The sequence below is a fragment of the Hylobates moloch genome, unplaced genomic scaffold (assembly GCF_009828535.3).
Source record: "Hylobates moloch isolate HMO894 unplaced genomic scaffold, HMol_V3 SCAFFOLD_11, whole genome shotgun sequence".
In the NCBI taxonomy this organism is placed as follows: domain Eukaryota; kingdom Metazoa; phylum Chordata; class Mammalia; order Primates; family Hylobatidae; genus Hylobates; species Hylobates moloch.
In genome coordinates, this window is record NW_026652286.1 from 97,628,408 (window position 1) to 97,644,622 (window position 16,215).

The following is a 16,215-nucleotide window of genomic DNA, read 5'->3' on the forward strand; positions in this document are numbered from 1 at the left end:
GTTGGCAATTGGTTGAATACTAAACTGTAATGTTTTTCTCTTTAGTTATAACTAAGAAATTTACAGTTAAATTTAAAAAGCAAGTGGGTGTGGATATGTGTCCACATATGGCAGCACATCCCACATGCGTTTATATGGTTGTCTTTTTCTAGCATTGCCTCGTGGCTCCCCAGATAGTTTCTTTTGTACCTAAAATTATTTTCAGATGTTGGTTTCTTGACAGTTTTCATACCTATCGTGGTTTGGCAGTACTATAGTTTGGGTCATTAGACTGACTCCAGGGTACTGTTAGATGAGGTGATTAGACACTTTCTACTAAATCAGAAAAAAAAAAAACAGTTATCAGATCTTAGAGATGGATATTTATATTGCTTGGATCATGCTCAGACCTTTCAACTGGTGTTTTTCCAGAAAGTGTACTATTCACAGTTCTGACTGAAATAATTATCCAGTAGACGGGAGGATTAAGTCTGAGATAACATCTTTGTATAAACCAGTTTTATACGTCAGAGATGCCGTTTAAATGTAATTCATTATTGTTATGGTGATAATGATGAATTCAGGCTACCTACTTGCTTCCAAAGAATGCATATATGTTTTTCAGGTAAAAATATGAAAAACAAACCTACTCAATACAATTGGGAATGAGCTAAGAAATTGGTGAAATTTTTCTTATTACTTGTATCAAGTCTTTCCCTCAAATCTCAACAATTTTCTACCCTCTTAGTTGTGTGAAGTGGAAATTTGCAAGTCAGAAGGAACAATCTATGATTGAATTGAACCCTGGTTTTATTTCATTATTAGTCTTTAGTGACATTAGAATCTGTCTGGTTGTTATTGATCCGGATTTGGAGATAAAAGTGGAACATATACTTACTTGTACTCTGTCAGGTTGCCAAGACTAAAATCATGAGTCTTCTGAAATTGTTACTGGCTAGAATAGGTGCGAGTTGTCATTTATAAAGTTAATATATTCTCCTGTTTTATTCCATATGTTTTTATATGTGAGTGCTTTTTTTGTACATATGAAGTAGAACTCATGTTTTTTCCCTTTATTGTGTATTAGACTACCAAAACCTACCAAGATAATTTTAGATCTTTCACAGAAACTCAACTTAGTCTCATGAATATGTTGCTTCCTCTAGACCTATTTATATTTGTAGTAATTTTTTTTTTCCAGAAAGTGCTTTCTAGGAAACCAGCATCCACTGGGATAAATACAGGAATAAGAGGAGAGTTGCCTATTAAGGTCCATCAAGGTCTTTTAGCTGCTGTACCTTACCAGAATTATATGCAAAATCAGGTAGGGAAATATAAAAAGTAGAGGGGAAAGACATTGGCTTATTAGAACTATCCATAGCTAACTAAGGATGGGATAAAGGGTTAAGATATCCAGTATTTTTTTTAACGGACTTTATTGAGATATGATTCATATACCATACAATTCACCCATTTAAAGTGTACAATTCTTTGGTTTTTAGTACACACAGTTTGCACAGGGTTGTGCAACTGTTACCACAATCTAGAGCATTTTATTTTTAATTTTTTAATTAATTTTTTAAAATAACTTTTATTTTAGATTCAAGGATACATGTGTAGATTTGTTATATGGGTAAATTGCATGTTGCAGGGGTTTGGTATACAGATTACTTTGTCACGTGACATTACCTAATAGGTAGTTTCCCCATCCTCACCCTCCTTTCACCTTCTACCCTCAAGTAGGCCCTGGTGTCTGTTGTTTCCTTCTTTGTGTTCATATGTACTGAATGTTTAGCTCCCGCTTATAAGTTAGAACATGTGGTATTTGGTGTTCTGTTCATGAATTAGTTTGCTTAGGATAAGGGCCTCTAGTTTCATACATGTTGATGCAAAGGACATGATCTCATTCGTTTTTATGGCTGCATAGTATTCCATGGTGTATGTGTACCACATTTTCTTTATGCAGTCTACGGTTGATAGACATTTAGGTTGATTCTGTGTCTTTGCTATTGTTAATAGTGCTGTGATGAACATATGCGTGCATGTATCTTTAAGGCAGAGTGATTTATATTCCTCTGGGTATATACCAGATAATGGGATTGCTGGGTTGAATGGAAATTCTGTTTTAAGTTCTTTGAAAATCACCAAACTGCTTTCCACAATGGCCGAACTAATTTATGTTCCCCTTAGTGGTGTATAAGCATTATTTTTTGTCCACAGCCGTGCCAGCATCTGTAATCTTTTGGCTTTTTCTGACTGGTGTGAGATGGTATCTTGTGGTTTTGATTTGCATTTCTCTAATGATTAGTGGCGATGAGCGTTTTTTCACATGCATTGGCCATGTGTATGTCTTCTTTTGAAGTGTCTGTTAATATCCTTTGTCCTCTTTTATGGAGTTGTTTTTTGCTTGTAAATTGTTTTAATTCCTTGTAGATTCTGGATATCAGACCTTTCTTTGATGCATATTTTCTCCCATTCTGTAGGCTGTCTGTTTATTCTGTTGATGGTTGCTTTTGCTGTGCAGAAGCTCTTTAGTTTAATTAGATCCCATTTGTCTTTTTTTTGTTGTTGTTGCAGTTGCTTTTGACATCTTCATCATGAAATCTTTGCCTGTTTCTATGTCCAGATTGATATTTCCTGTGTTATCTTCTAGTGTTTTTTATGCTTCTAGGTTTTATGTTTAAGTCTTTAATTCATCTTGAGTTGAGTTTTATATATGGTGTAAGGAATGAGTCCAGTTTCAATCTTCTGCATATAGCTAGCCAAATATATCCCAGCGCCACTGAATTGGGAGTCCTTTCCCCATTGCTTGTTTTTGTCAGTTTTGTTGATGATCAGATTGTTGTAGGTGTGCAGCATTATTTCTGGGCCCTCTATCTGTACCATTGGTCCATGTATCTGTTTTTGTACTGATACCATGTTGTTTTGGTTGCTGTAGCCTTGTAGTGTAGTGTGAAGTAGGGTAATGTGAGCTTTGTTCTTTTTCTTAGAATTGCCTTGGCTATTCAGGCTCTTTTTTGTTTTCATATGAATTTCTAAATAGTTTTTTCTAATTCTTTGAAGAATGTCATTGGTAGTTTGATAGGAATAGCATTGAATCTATACACTGCTTTGGGCAGTATGGCCATTTTAATGATATTGATTCTTTTTATCCATGAGCATGGAATGTTTTTCCATTTGTGTCATCTCTGATTTCTTTGAGCATTGTTTTTTAATACTTATTGTAGAGGTCTTTCACCTCCTTAGTTAGCCATATTCCTGGGTATTTTATTCTTTTGTGGCTATTGTGAATGGGATTGCATACTTGATTTGGTTCTTAGCTTGGATATTGTTGGTGTATAGGAATGCTACTGATTTTGTATCCTGAAACTTTGCTGAAGTTGTTTATCAGATCAAGGAGCTTTGGGCAGAGACTATGGGGATTTCTAGGTATAGAATCATATCTTCTGCAAATAGGGATAGTTTGACTTTCTCTCTTCCTACTTGGATGTCATTTTTTTCTTTCTCTTGCCTGATTGCTCTGGCTAGGACTTCTAGTACTATGTTGAATAGGAATGGTGAGAGAGGACATCTTTGTCTTGTTCTGGTTTTCAAGGGGAATGCTTCCAGTTTTGCCTATTCAGTATGATGTTGGCTCTGGGTTTTTGTTATAGATGGCTATTATTATTTTGAAGTATATTCCTTCAATGCCTCGTTTGTTGAGGGTTTTTAACATGAAAGGATGTTGAATTTTATTGAAAGCTCTTTCTGATCTGTTGAGATCATCATGTGGTTTTTGTTTTTAGTTCTGTTTATGTGGTGAATCACAATTAATAATTTGTATATGTTGAACCAACCTTGCATCCCAGGGATAGCTTTATTATGGTGGATTAACTTTTGATGCACTGCTGGATTTGGTTTGTTAGTATTTTGTTGAGGATTTTTGCATCTATGTTTATTAAGAATATTGGCCTGAAGTTTTGTTTTTTTGTTGTGTCTCTGCCAGGTTTTGGTATCAGGATGATGCTGGCTTTGTAGAATAAGTTAGGGAGGAGTTCCTTCTCCTCAATCTTTTGGAATAGTTTCAGTAGAAATGATACCAGCTCTTCTTTATAACATCTGGTAGAATTCAGCTATGAATTTGTCTGGTCTTAGGCTTTTTCTGGTTGGTAGGCTTTTTTATTACTAATTCATTTTAAGAACGTGCTATTGGTCTATTCAGGGAGTCAGTGTTTTCCTGGTTCAATCTTGGGAGGTTGTGTGTTTCCAGATATTTATCCATTTCTTCCAGATTTTCTAGCTTGTGTGCATAGAGGTGTTCATCATAGTCTCCGAGGGTTTTTTTGTATTTCTGTGGGGCCAGTAGTAATGTCCCCTTTGTCATTTCTGATTGTGTTTATTTGGATATTCTCTCTTTTTAATTAATCTAGCTAGTGCTCTATCTTATTAATTCTTTCAAAGGACCAGTTCCTGGATTAATTGATTTTTTGTGTGTTTTTTGTTTCTCAGTTTTTATCAGTTCAGCTCTGATTTTGGTTATTTCATGTCTTCTACTAGCTTTGAGGTTGGTTTGCTCTTGTTTCTCTAGTTTTTCTAGTTTGATGCTAGGTTGTTAATTTGAGACCTTTCTAACTTTTTGATGTGGGTGTTTAAAACTATAAACTTCCCTCTTAACACTGCTTTGGCTGTGTCCCACAGATTCTGGTATGTGGTATCTTTTTTCTCATTAGTTTCAAAGAATTTCTTGATTTCTGCCTTAATTTCATTATTTACCTGGAACCCATTCAGGAGCAGGTTGTTTAATTTCCATGTAACTGTATGGTTTTGAGTGATTTTCTTAGCACTGATTTCTATTTTTTTTGTGATCTGAAAGTGTGGTCAGTTTGATTTTTGTTTTTTTGTGTTTTTTTGCATTTGCTAAGGATTGTTCTGTGGCTGATTGTGTGGTTGATTTTAGTGTGTGCCATGTGCAGATGAGAAGAATGTATGTTCTGTTACTTTGGGGTGGAGAGTTTTGTAGATATCTATAAGGTCCGTTTGGTCAAGTGTTGAGCTCAGATCCTGAATATCTTTGTCAGTTTTCTGCCTCAATGATCTCTTTTTCTTTTGGAGATGGAGTCTTGCTTTGTCACCCAGGCTGGAGTGTAGTGGCACGATCTTGGCTCACTGAAACCTCTGCCTCCTGGGTTCAAGTGATTCTCTTGCCTCAGCCTCCTGAGTAGCTGGGACTACAGGCACCCAGTGCCACGCCTGGCTAATTTTTGTATTTTTAGCAGAGACGGGGTTTTACCATATTGGCCAGGCTGGCCTTGAACTCAGTGATCTCTTTAATATTGTCAGGGGGCTGTTGAAATCTCCCACTATTATTGTGTGGTTATCTCAGTCTCTTTTTTTTTTTTTTCTTTTGAGATGGGGTCTCACTCTGTCATCCAGGCAGGAGTGCAGTGGCATGATCTCAGCTCACTGCAGCCTCCGCCTCCTGGGTTCAAGTGATACTCCCAACTCAGCTGCCTGAGTAGCTGGGACTACAGGTGCACAACATCATGCGTGGCTAATTTTTGTATTCTTTAGTAGAGATGGGGTTTCTCCATGTTGGCCAGGCTGGTTTTGAACTCCTGATCTCAAGTGATCCACCCACCTCAGCTTCCCAGAGTGCTGGGATTACAGGCATGAGCCATCGCACCTGGCCTGAGTCTCTTCATAGGTTTCTAAGAACTTGCTTTATGAATCTGATTGTGCTTGTGTTGGGTGCATATATATCTAGGATAGTTAGGTCTTCTTGTTCAATTGAGCTTTTTACTATTATGTAATACCCTTCTTTGTCTTTTTTTAAATTGTTATTTGTTCAAAGTCTGTTTTGTCTGAAATTAGAAGAGCAACCCCTGCTTTTTTATGGTTTCCATTTGCTTGGTAGATTTTTCTCCATCCCTTTACTTTGAGCCTGTTGGTGTCATTTCATGTGAGATGAGTCTCTTGAAGACAGCATACCATTGGGTTTTGCTTCTTTACCCAACTTGCCACTCTGTGCCTTTTAATGGGGCATTTAGTCCATTTACATTCAAGGTTAGTATTTGGTGTGTGCAGATTTGATCCTGTCATCATGTTGTTAGCTGGTTATACAGACTTGTTTATGTGGTTGCTTTATAGTATCACTGGTCTATATACTTAAGTATGTTTTTGTAGTGGCCAGTAATAGTCTTTCCTTTCCATATTTAGCACTCTCTGTAGCGTCTCTTGTAAGGCAGGTCTGATGGTAATGAATTCCCTTAGCATTTGCTTGTCTGGAAAAGATCTTATTTCTTCTTCACTTATGAAGCTTAGTTTGACTGGATGTGAAATTCTTGGTTGTAAATTCTCTTCTTTAAGAATGCTTAATATAGGCCCCCAATCTCTTTGGCTTTTAGGGTTTCTGCCAACAGATTTGCTATTAACCTGATGGGATTCCCTTTGTAGATGACCTGCCTCTTCTGCCTGGCTGCCTTTAACATTTTTTCTTTTATTTCGACCTTGGAGAATCTAATAACTGTGTGGTTGGGGGATGGTCTTCTTCTTTTACAGTATTTTGCAGGGGTTCTCTGCATTTCCTGAATTTGAATGTTGGCCTCTTTCACCAGGTTGGACAAATTTTCATGGATGATATGAAAATATAAAATACATTTTGCAAGTTGCTTGGTTTCTTTCCCTCTCAGGGATGCCGATGAGTCATAGATTTGGTTTTTTTATACACTTCCATGTTTCTTGGAGGTTTTGTTTATTCTTCTTTTTTCTTTTTTCTTTATTTTTGTCTGACTGAGTTATTTTGGAGAGCCAGTCTTTGAACTCTGAGGTTCTTTCCTCAGCTTGGTTAATTCTGTTATTAATACTTACTATTGCATTATGAAATTCTTATAGTGTGTTTTTCAGCTCTATCTGATCAGTTTGCTTCTTATAATGGCCATTTTGTCTATCAGCTTCTGTATCATTTTATTGTAATACTTAGATTCCTTGGACTGGGTTTTAACTTTCCCCTGAATGTCAATATTTTTGTTGCTGTCCATATTCTGATTTCTATTCCTGTTATCTCAACCATTTCAGACTGGTTAAGAATTATTGTTGGGGAACTAATGCAGTCATTTGAGGTAAGAAGACGTTCTGGCTTTTTGAGTTGTCAGAGTTCTTGCACTGGTTCTTATGTTTGTGGGCTGTGTTGTTCCTTCAGTCTTTGAAGTTGCTATCCTTTGGATTTTTTCTTTAATCCTCTTAGATGTCCTTGGGGGTTTGATTCTGGTATAAGGTGGAGTCAGTTGACTGGCTTCATTTCTGGAAGATTTTAGGGGCCAGGACTCAGCTCATGACTCTTGGGCTGTGTTTCTAACTCTGGAGGGCTGGTATTGGCCCTGGCTTTGTTCTCTGGCCCCTTAAGGTTAGGAACCTGCCACACTTGAGGAACTAAGGTGTTCCCAGGCGGCTGGTCACAACACACTGATGGAAAGTGCCAGCCAAAATGCTTTTTTGGGTGGTGGCAATGGGATTCATGCTTGTTTTTATGTGCCAGCAGCAGTGGCAGTGTGGCAGGGTGCACACTGTGGTGGGGTGCTGGCAGGTACAGGGGTGTTGGCCTCCTTGTGGGCATTTGCGGTGGTGGTGGTTGCAGTGCTGCACCAGAGGATGGAGCGGCGGGAGTGGGGCCTACTGGCATCAGTGTGCATGTTCACTCTGGTGGCAGTGTCAGCATGTCATGGGGCGCTCACAGGCATGGGGCTGGTGCCCTCCAGGTAGGCGTTCATGTGCAGCAGTGGCCGTGCAGGGCAGAGGGTTGGGCTACTTGTCTCTTTGCGTGCCTTCACATTGGCAGTAGTGACACACCATTGCAGGCAGGGTGCACTCACACTGGCAGCAGTGGCACGGTGGGGTGCATGCACACTGGTGGGGAAGGGGAGGTGAGGTCTGCCTGCACACACACATGTGAGCAAAATGATGTAGGGGTTGCTGTGGGTGAGTGCATGCTGGAAAAGTGGCATGAGGGAGGATGCAGTGGGGGAAGGGCATAGGCAGGCTCATGCTGGTTGGTGTGGTCTGCTGTGATGGTCAGGCATGGTCTGCCAGCACAGGAGCTATTATGTGGGCCTCTGGGAGGTACCCTGGTGGGCATCTGAGGTTGCACTGCAAGCAGGGCTGGGGCCTTGGGAGAGACTGGTAGACAGGGGTGCACTCACGTAAAACTGGCCCTGTCTCACGGGCAAGATTGCCCTGCTCTGTTCACGTCTGACAGTTCCCCTATGGCTAATGTCTCCCAGGGGAGCAAGGTGGGCCTTGGGGGATGGACAGCCTGACCATGCCCTACTACAGATACTCCTGTACCGAACCCTCTAGGCTTTGCACTGGCTGGAATTCTGCCCCACCACCTCTCTAAGCAGCTCTCCCAGCCAGCGCAAGTGTCGGTGGGGGTTGTGGGGTCTCCTGCTGCCAGGATTCCAGAGGTCTGTGGAGTGAGCAGGTCACTCCTCACTTGTTCAATTCATCCCTTCCGCAGGAGCCACTGGGGGCCAGGAACAATTCCTGGTGCACGGTAGCCCCATTCAAGGTTCCCACCTTCCTCCTCTTTTGGCCCAGCATCTGTCTTCCCTCTGTCCACTCTTAATGCCTTCCCTCCAAAGATCTGCTAGGAATGTACCATCTTCCTAATGTTCCAGTCTCTTGGTAGTAGATGTTCCTCCTGGCTGCTTCTAGCCAGCTATCTTGCTTTTGGGATTTGCTCTAGAGCATTTTCTTCACTCCTAAGAGAAACCCTGTATCTCATTCTCTCCTTGCCCTTAACCTCAATCCTAGGCAACTACTAATCTACTTTTTGTCTGTATAGGTTTACCTATTCTGGACATTTCATATGAAAGGAATTATATGATGTATCGTCTTTTGCGACTGTTTTTTTCTCTTTGCATAATGTTTTAAAGTTCATCCACATTGTAGTGGATGTATCAGTACTTAATTCTTTTTATTGCTCAATAATTTGTTGTATAGATGTACCACATTTGGTTTATCCATTTATCAGTTAGTAGACTTTGGGGTTCTTTTCACTTCTTGGTGTTTATGAATTATGAATGATACACATTTTTGTGTGGACATTCATTTCTCTTAGGACATTCATTTCTAGGAGTGAACTTGCTGGATCATATAGTAATTCTATGTTTAACATTTCAAAGAACTGCTAAACAGTTTTCCACCAGCAATATGTGAGGGTTCCAATTTCTCTGTATCCTCCAACACTTACTATCGTCCTTCTCTTCTGTTATAGCTATCCTAGTAGATGTGAATTGGTATCTCACTGTACTTTTGATTTGTAGTATATTTTCCTGATGACTAATGATCTTCAGTATCTTTTCATGTGCTTGTTGCCCAGTTGTATAACTCTTGTGGATAAAATGTCTATGCATGTGCTTTGCCCATTTTTTAATTGGGTTGTCTTTTTATTATCAAATTGTTAAGTGTTTATATATATATAAATTTATACAGAAAAAATATATATAATATGTATATATTCTGGATACAAGTTCCTTATCAGATAGTTGATTTGCAAGTATTTTCTCCCATTCTGTAGACTGTTATCTTACTTGATTAATAGTATTGTTTATGGCATAACATTTTTAAATTAGTCACTTCTTTTTTTCTTATGTTGCTTGTGCTTTCGATGAATTATCTAAATAATAATTGTTTATCCTGAGGTCATGAAGATTTATTCCTATGTGTTCTTTTAAGAATTTTATAGTTTTCAGCTCTTAATTTTAGGTCTGTGATCCATTTCGAGTTAATTTTTACGTATGCTGTAAATAAGTGGCTCACCTTCATTCTTTTGAATATAGGTATCTAGTTGTCTCAGCATCACCTGCTGAAAACACTATTCTTTCCTCATTGAATTTTCTTGGTACTCTTGTCAAAAATCAATTGACTATAAATGTGAGGGTTTATTTCTGAACTTTCAGTTCTGTTCCATTGTTCTGTATGTGTATTACAGTGTCTTGATTCCTATAACTTTGTGGTAGCTTTTGAAATTGGGAGGAATGAGACCTTTATCTTTGTTCTTCTTTTTCAAGAAAGTGTTTTGCTACTGTGGGTTCCTTGCATTTCCATGTGAATTTTATGATTAACTTGTTAATTTCTGCCAAAGAAAAGCCAAGTGGCATTTTGATAGGGAGTGTTGTAAATTTGAGAAATATTACCATCTTACCAATCTTGTCTCTTGATCCATGAACATGTTATGTGTTTCCATTTATTCTGATCATCTGTCATTTCTTTCAATTATCTTTTTAGTTTTCATTATATAGTCCTACACTGTAAACATTGTATAACATTTGACTATGCTGACCTACTAAAATTATAATAGCAGTGACCTGAAGCCTAGAATTTTATTGCAATCACATTGTTTCTTCCTATAATAGCTACATGGTGTGTGTGTGTGTGTGTGTGTGTGTGTGTGTGTGTGTGTGTGTGTGTGTGTTTTCATTGTTTTTTTCTTTAGGAACTTGACTATGAGGAATCTTCATCTCTTGTAACTGATGAGAAAGGGAAAGAAGATTTGTTTGGGAGAGGCCAGCAGGACCAGCAGGATATCCTTTCTGAAGATAAGAACAAACCTTTCAGCAGAGTTCAGGTAAAGCAATAAGAGAAATTGTGATTTGGACTAGGTATTGCCAGTAATGTTTTACTGATTTAGGATTGTAGATTTAGCTTTTGTTAAGTTGGACAAAGATTATAATTTCACATTTTATTCTAGTAATTTGCTTCACTGCCATATCATTTTGATATTTTGATTATTTTGGAAAGCCTAGAGTATTGCTACTAACTCACATTCTGTATTTGGTGTTTATGTTCACTTTTAGAAAGTAAAATTCAAAAATCCATTATTTGTTCTGATGGAAGAGGAAGAACAAAAGCAGTTACATTTTGAGGGCCTTCAGGATATTCTGCCAGCAGCCCAGGATTATTTTCCAGAAGCCCAAGGTGATTTGCTGGAAACCCAGGGTGATTTGACAGGAATCCAGAGTGTTAAGCCAGATACCCAGGCTGTTGAACTGAAGGTTCAGGTTACTGAGGCAGAAGGCCAGGCCATTGAGCCAGAAGGCCAGCCTTTTAAGACAGAAACTCAGGGTATTATGCTGAAAGCCCAGAGTATTGAACTAGAAGAAGGGAGTATTGTGTTGAAAACCCAGGATTTTCTACCCACAAAGCAGGCTTTTCTAACGAAAAACCAGGATCTTTTACTCAAAGACCACTGTGTTCTCCCTAAAGACCAGAGTATTCTACTCAAATATCAGGACCAGGACTTCCTACCCAGAGATCAGCATGTTCTCCCCAAAGACCAAGATATTCTGCCAAAATATCAGGACCAGGATTTTCTACCTAAAGACCAGGATTTTTTATCTAGAGACCAGCATGTTCTCCCCAAAGACCAGAATATTCTACCCAAATGTCAGGACCAGGATTTTCTACCCAGAGACCAAGGTTATCTTCCCAAAGACCAAAATATTCTACCCATATGTCAGGACTGGGATTTTCTACCCAGAGACAAAGGTTATCTTCTTGAAGACCAAAATATTCTACCCATATGTCAGGACCGGGATTTTCTACCCAGAGACAAAGGTTATCTTCCCAAAGACCAAAATATTCTACCCAAATGTCAGGACCAGGATTTTCTACCCAGAGACAAAGCTTATCTTCCCAAAGACCAAAATATTCTACCCAAATGTCAGGACCGGGATTTTCTACCCAGAGACCAAGGTTATCTTCCTGAAGACCAAAATATTCTACCCATATGTCAGGACCAGGATTTTCTACCCAGAGACCAAGGTTTCTACCCATATGTCAGGACCAGGATTTTCTACCCAGAGACCAAGGTTATCTTCCTGAAGACCAAAATGTTCTACCCATATGTCAGGACCGGGATTTTCTACCCAGAGACCTGCATGTTCTCTCCAATGACCAGAATATTCTACCCAAATGTCAGGACCAAGATTTTCTACCAAAATATCAGGTAAAATAGGTGGAAAGGAGATACAAAAAGAAGAAATAAGCTACTTAGGGTTTGAGGAGGGGTTTGTAAGGACTGCAATTATACCTTGGAGATACTGTGGGTTTAGTTCCAGGCCATTGCAATAAAGCAAATATTGGAATAAAGTAAGTCACACAGATTTCTTGGCTTCCCAGTACATATAAAAGTTATGTTTATATTATACTGTAGTCTATTAGTGTGCAATAGCATAATGCCTAAAAAAAGTACATACCTTAATTTAAAAATACTTTATTGCTAAAAAATGCTTACGATTGTCTGAGTCTTCGGCAAGCCATAATCTTTTTGCTGGTGGAGGGTCTTGGCTTAATGTTGATATCTGCTGACTAATCAGGGTGGTGATTACTGATGTTTGGTGTGGCTGTGGAAGTTACTTAAGACAATGATGAAGTTTGCCACATCATTTGACTCTTCCTTTCACGAAAGATTTCTCTGTAGCATGTGATAATGTTTGATAGCATTTGATCCACAGTAGAACTTCTTTCAGAATTGGAATCAATTCCCTTAAACCCTGCCACTACTTTTATCAACTAAGTCTGTGTAATATTCTAAACCCTTTGTTGTCATTTTAACAATGTTCACAGATTCCATCTCAAGAAAACACTTTCTTTGCTCATCATAAGAAGTAACTCCTCATCCATTTAAGTTTGAACATGAGATTGCAGCAATTCACTCACATCTTTGGGCTCCACTTCTAATTCTAGTTCTCTTGCTGTTTCTACCACATTACAATTACTTCCTTCACTGAAGTCTTGAATGCCTCAAAGTCCGTGAGGGTTCGAATCAACTTCTTCCAAACTCTTGTTAAAGTTGGTATTTTGACCTCCTCCCATGATTCATGAATGTTCTTAATGGCATCAAGAATGGTGGACCCTTTCCAGAGGGTATCAACTTACTTTGCCCATATCTATCAGAGGAATCGCTGTCTGTGACAGATATGGCCTTAAGAAATGTATTTTATAAATAACAAGACTTGAAAGTCAAAATTATTTCTTGATCCACAAACTACAGAATGGATGTTGTGTTAGCAGGCATGAAAAAACAACATTAATCTCCTTGTATATCTTCATCAGAGCTCTTGGGTGACTAGGTGCATTGTCAATGAGCGGTTTAAAAGGCATCTTTATTTTTTTTGGAACAGTTGGTCTCAATAGTAAGTGTAAAATATTCTGTAAAACATGCTGTAAACAGATGTGCTGTCATCTTGGCTTTGTTATTCCCTTCATAAAGCACAAGAAAAGTAGATTTAGTGCCATTCTTAAGGGCCCTAGGATTTTTGGAATGGTAAATGAGCGTTGGCTTCAACTTAAAGTCACCAGCTGCATTAGCCACTAACAAGAGAGTCAGCCTGTCCTTTGAAACTTTGAAGCCAGACATTGACTTTTTCTCTCTAGCTGTGAAACTCCTAGTCATCTTCTTCCAATATAAGGCTGTTTTGTCTACACTGAAAATCTGTTGTCCAGTGTAGCCACCTTCATCAGTGATCTTAGCTAGATCTTCTAGATAACTTGCTGCAGCCTCTCATCAGCACTTGCCGCTTCACCTTGCCCTTTGATGTTATAGAGACACCTTATTTCCTTAAACCTCATGAACTAACCTCTGCTAACTTCCAACTTTTCTTCTGTAGTTTTTTCACTTCTCTCAGCCTTCATAATATTGAAGAGAGTTAGGGCCTTGCTCTGGATCAGGCTTTGGCTTAAGGAGATGTTGTGGCTAGTTTGATCTGTCCATACCGCTAAAACATTTTCCATATCAGCAATAAGGCTATTTTCCTTTCTTACTTATCATATATTCACTGGAGTAGATTTTAATTTCCTTCAATAACTTTTCCTCTGCATTCACAACAGGGCTGTTTGGTACAAAAGGCCTAGCCTTCGGACTGTCTTGGCTTTCAACAGGCCTACTTCTCTAAGCTTAATAATTTCTAGCTGTTGCTTTAAAGTGGGAGACATGTGGTTCTTTCTTTCACTTGAACACTTAGAGGCCATTGTAGGGTTATTAATTGGCCTAATTTCAATATTGTTGTGTCTCAGTGAATAGGGAGGTCTAAGGAGAGGTGGGGGGTGGCCAGGTGGTAGAACAGTGAGAACACACATAACATTTATCAGTTAGGCTTGCTGTCTTATATGAGCATGGTTATGGTGCCCCAAAACAATTAGGATAGTAACATCAAAGATCACTGATCACAGATCACCATACCAGATATAATAGTAATGGAAAAGTCTGAAATATTGTCAAAATTTCCAAAATGTGACACAAAGACATTACACGAGCACATGCTATTGGAAAAGTGACACCAGTGAATTGGCTTGACGTATGATTGCCACAAACCTTCAGTTTGTAAAAAACACAGTATCTGCAAAGCATAATGAAAATAGGCATGCTGTATATTGTACCTGATTTGGAGATCCATACTTGGAAAAAATAGTTTCTTGATTGATTTCTCAAAACTCCAGTGCTCTTACTAAGTGTTAAAGTATTACCAGCAGCATATTACTCCAAATAAACAATTTGCTGTTTGTTTTCTTTTTATTTAATTTTTAAAATCAACACTCTACCCAGATTTTATGAACAATTTAATTTTTTATTTTTAATCTTCTTCATTAGGAGAAATATTTCTGGCAGCCATTATCTGCTTAGACAGCTGAAAGATGGAAAAAGGAGTGGTCCATAAGTACTCAGCAGTATCTTTCACACAGGTTCCAAGGCCAGCCCTCCACCAGAGATCAGTTAGACTAAAAGGAAGAAGAAAGAGGGCAACAGGAATTAGATTACTTAGGGTTGTGGTTGGACTTTTGTGGAATGGAGTGTAGTTTTTTGTTTTATTCCATAAGGTGCTCAATTATATTCTGATCTTGGTTAACTCCAGAATTCTCACTAAAACCTGAAGTCTTAACCTGTCATTCTTAACTGAACAATTGATATGTTGTGTTTGTTCTTTTATAGAAAGCAAATCTGAAGCAGCCAACATCCATTTTGATAGGTAGGAGAAGGAGAGAGGCGCTTCCTCTGGCTGTCCATCAGGATCTTCTTTTTTTTTTATTATTTCTTTATTTTTTATTTTTATTATTATACTTTAGGTTTTAGGGTACATGTGCACAATGTGCAGGTTTGTTACATATGTATCTATGTGCCATGTTGGTTTGCTGCACCCATTAACTTGTCATTTAGCGTTAGGTATATCTCCTAATGCTGTCCCTCCCCCCTTCCCCCCACCCCACAACAGTCCCTGGAGTGTGATGTTCCCCTTCCTGTGTCCATGAGTTCTCATTGTTCAGTTCCCACCTATGAGTGAGAACATTCGGTGTTTGGTTTTTTGTCCTTGCGATAGTTTACTGAGAATGATGGTTTCCAGTTTCATCCATGTCCCTACAAAGGACATGAACTCATCATTTTTTATGGCTGCATAGTATTCCATGGTGTATATGTGCCACATTTTCTTAATCCAGTCTATCGTTGTTGGACATTTGGGTTGGTTCCAACTCTTTACTATTGTGAATAGTGCCGCAATAAATATACGTGTGCATGTGTCTTTATAGCAGCATGATTTATAGTCCTTTGGGTGTATACCCAGTAATGGGATGGCTGGGTCAAATGGTATTTCTAGTTCTAGATCCCTGAGGAATCGCCACACTGACTTCCACAATGGTTGAACTAGTTTACAGTCCCACCAACAGTGTAAAAGTGTTCCTATTTCTCCACATCCTCTCCAGCACCTGTTGTTTCCTGACTTTTTAATGATTGCCATTCTAACTGGTGTGAGATGGTATCTCATTGTGGTTTTGATTTGCATTTCTCTGATGGCCAGTGATGATGAACATTTTTTCACGTGTCTGTTGGCTGCATAAATGTCTTCTTTTGAGAAGTGTCTGTTCATATCCTTTGCCCACTTTTTGATGGTATTATTTGATTTTTTCTTGAAAATTTGTTTAAGTTCTTTGTAGATTCTGGATATTATCCCTTTGTCAAATGGGTAGATTGCAAAAATTTTCTCCCATTCTGTAGGTTGCCTGTTCACTCTGATGATAGTTTCTTTTGCTGTGCAGAAGCTCTTTAGTTTAATTAGATCCCATTTGTCAATTTTGGCTTTTGTTGCCATTGCTTTTGGTGTTTTAGTCATGAAGTCCTTGCCCATGCCTATGCCTTGAATGGTATTGCGTAGGTTTTCTTCTAGAGTTTTTATGGTTTTAGGTCTAACACTTAAGTCTTTAATCCAC

General features: G+C 38.6%; 1 protein-coding gene across 8 annotated transcripts in view; it reads left to right on the forward strand.

Annotated features, from left to right (window-relative positions):
* CCDC15 (coiled-coil domain containing 15) overlaps nt 1-16,215 on the forward strand; it is a 98,679-nt gene that overhangs the window by 22,380 nt on the left and 60,084 nt on the right. For all 8 annotated transcript variants that reach the window (XM_058446206.1, XM_032167811.2, XM_058446208.1 and 5 more), the window contains 4 exons: nt 1,181-1,303; nt 10,451-10,582; nt 10,812-11,778; nt 11,826-11,962. In XM_058446206.1, the coding sequence (XP_058302189.1) occupies nt 1,181-1,303; nt 10,451-10,582; nt 10,812-11,778; nt 11,826-11,962 (1,359 nt within the window). The remainder of the gene's footprint in view (nt 1-1,180; nt 1,304-10,450; nt 10,583-10,811; nt 11,779-11,825; nt 11,963-16,215) is intronic.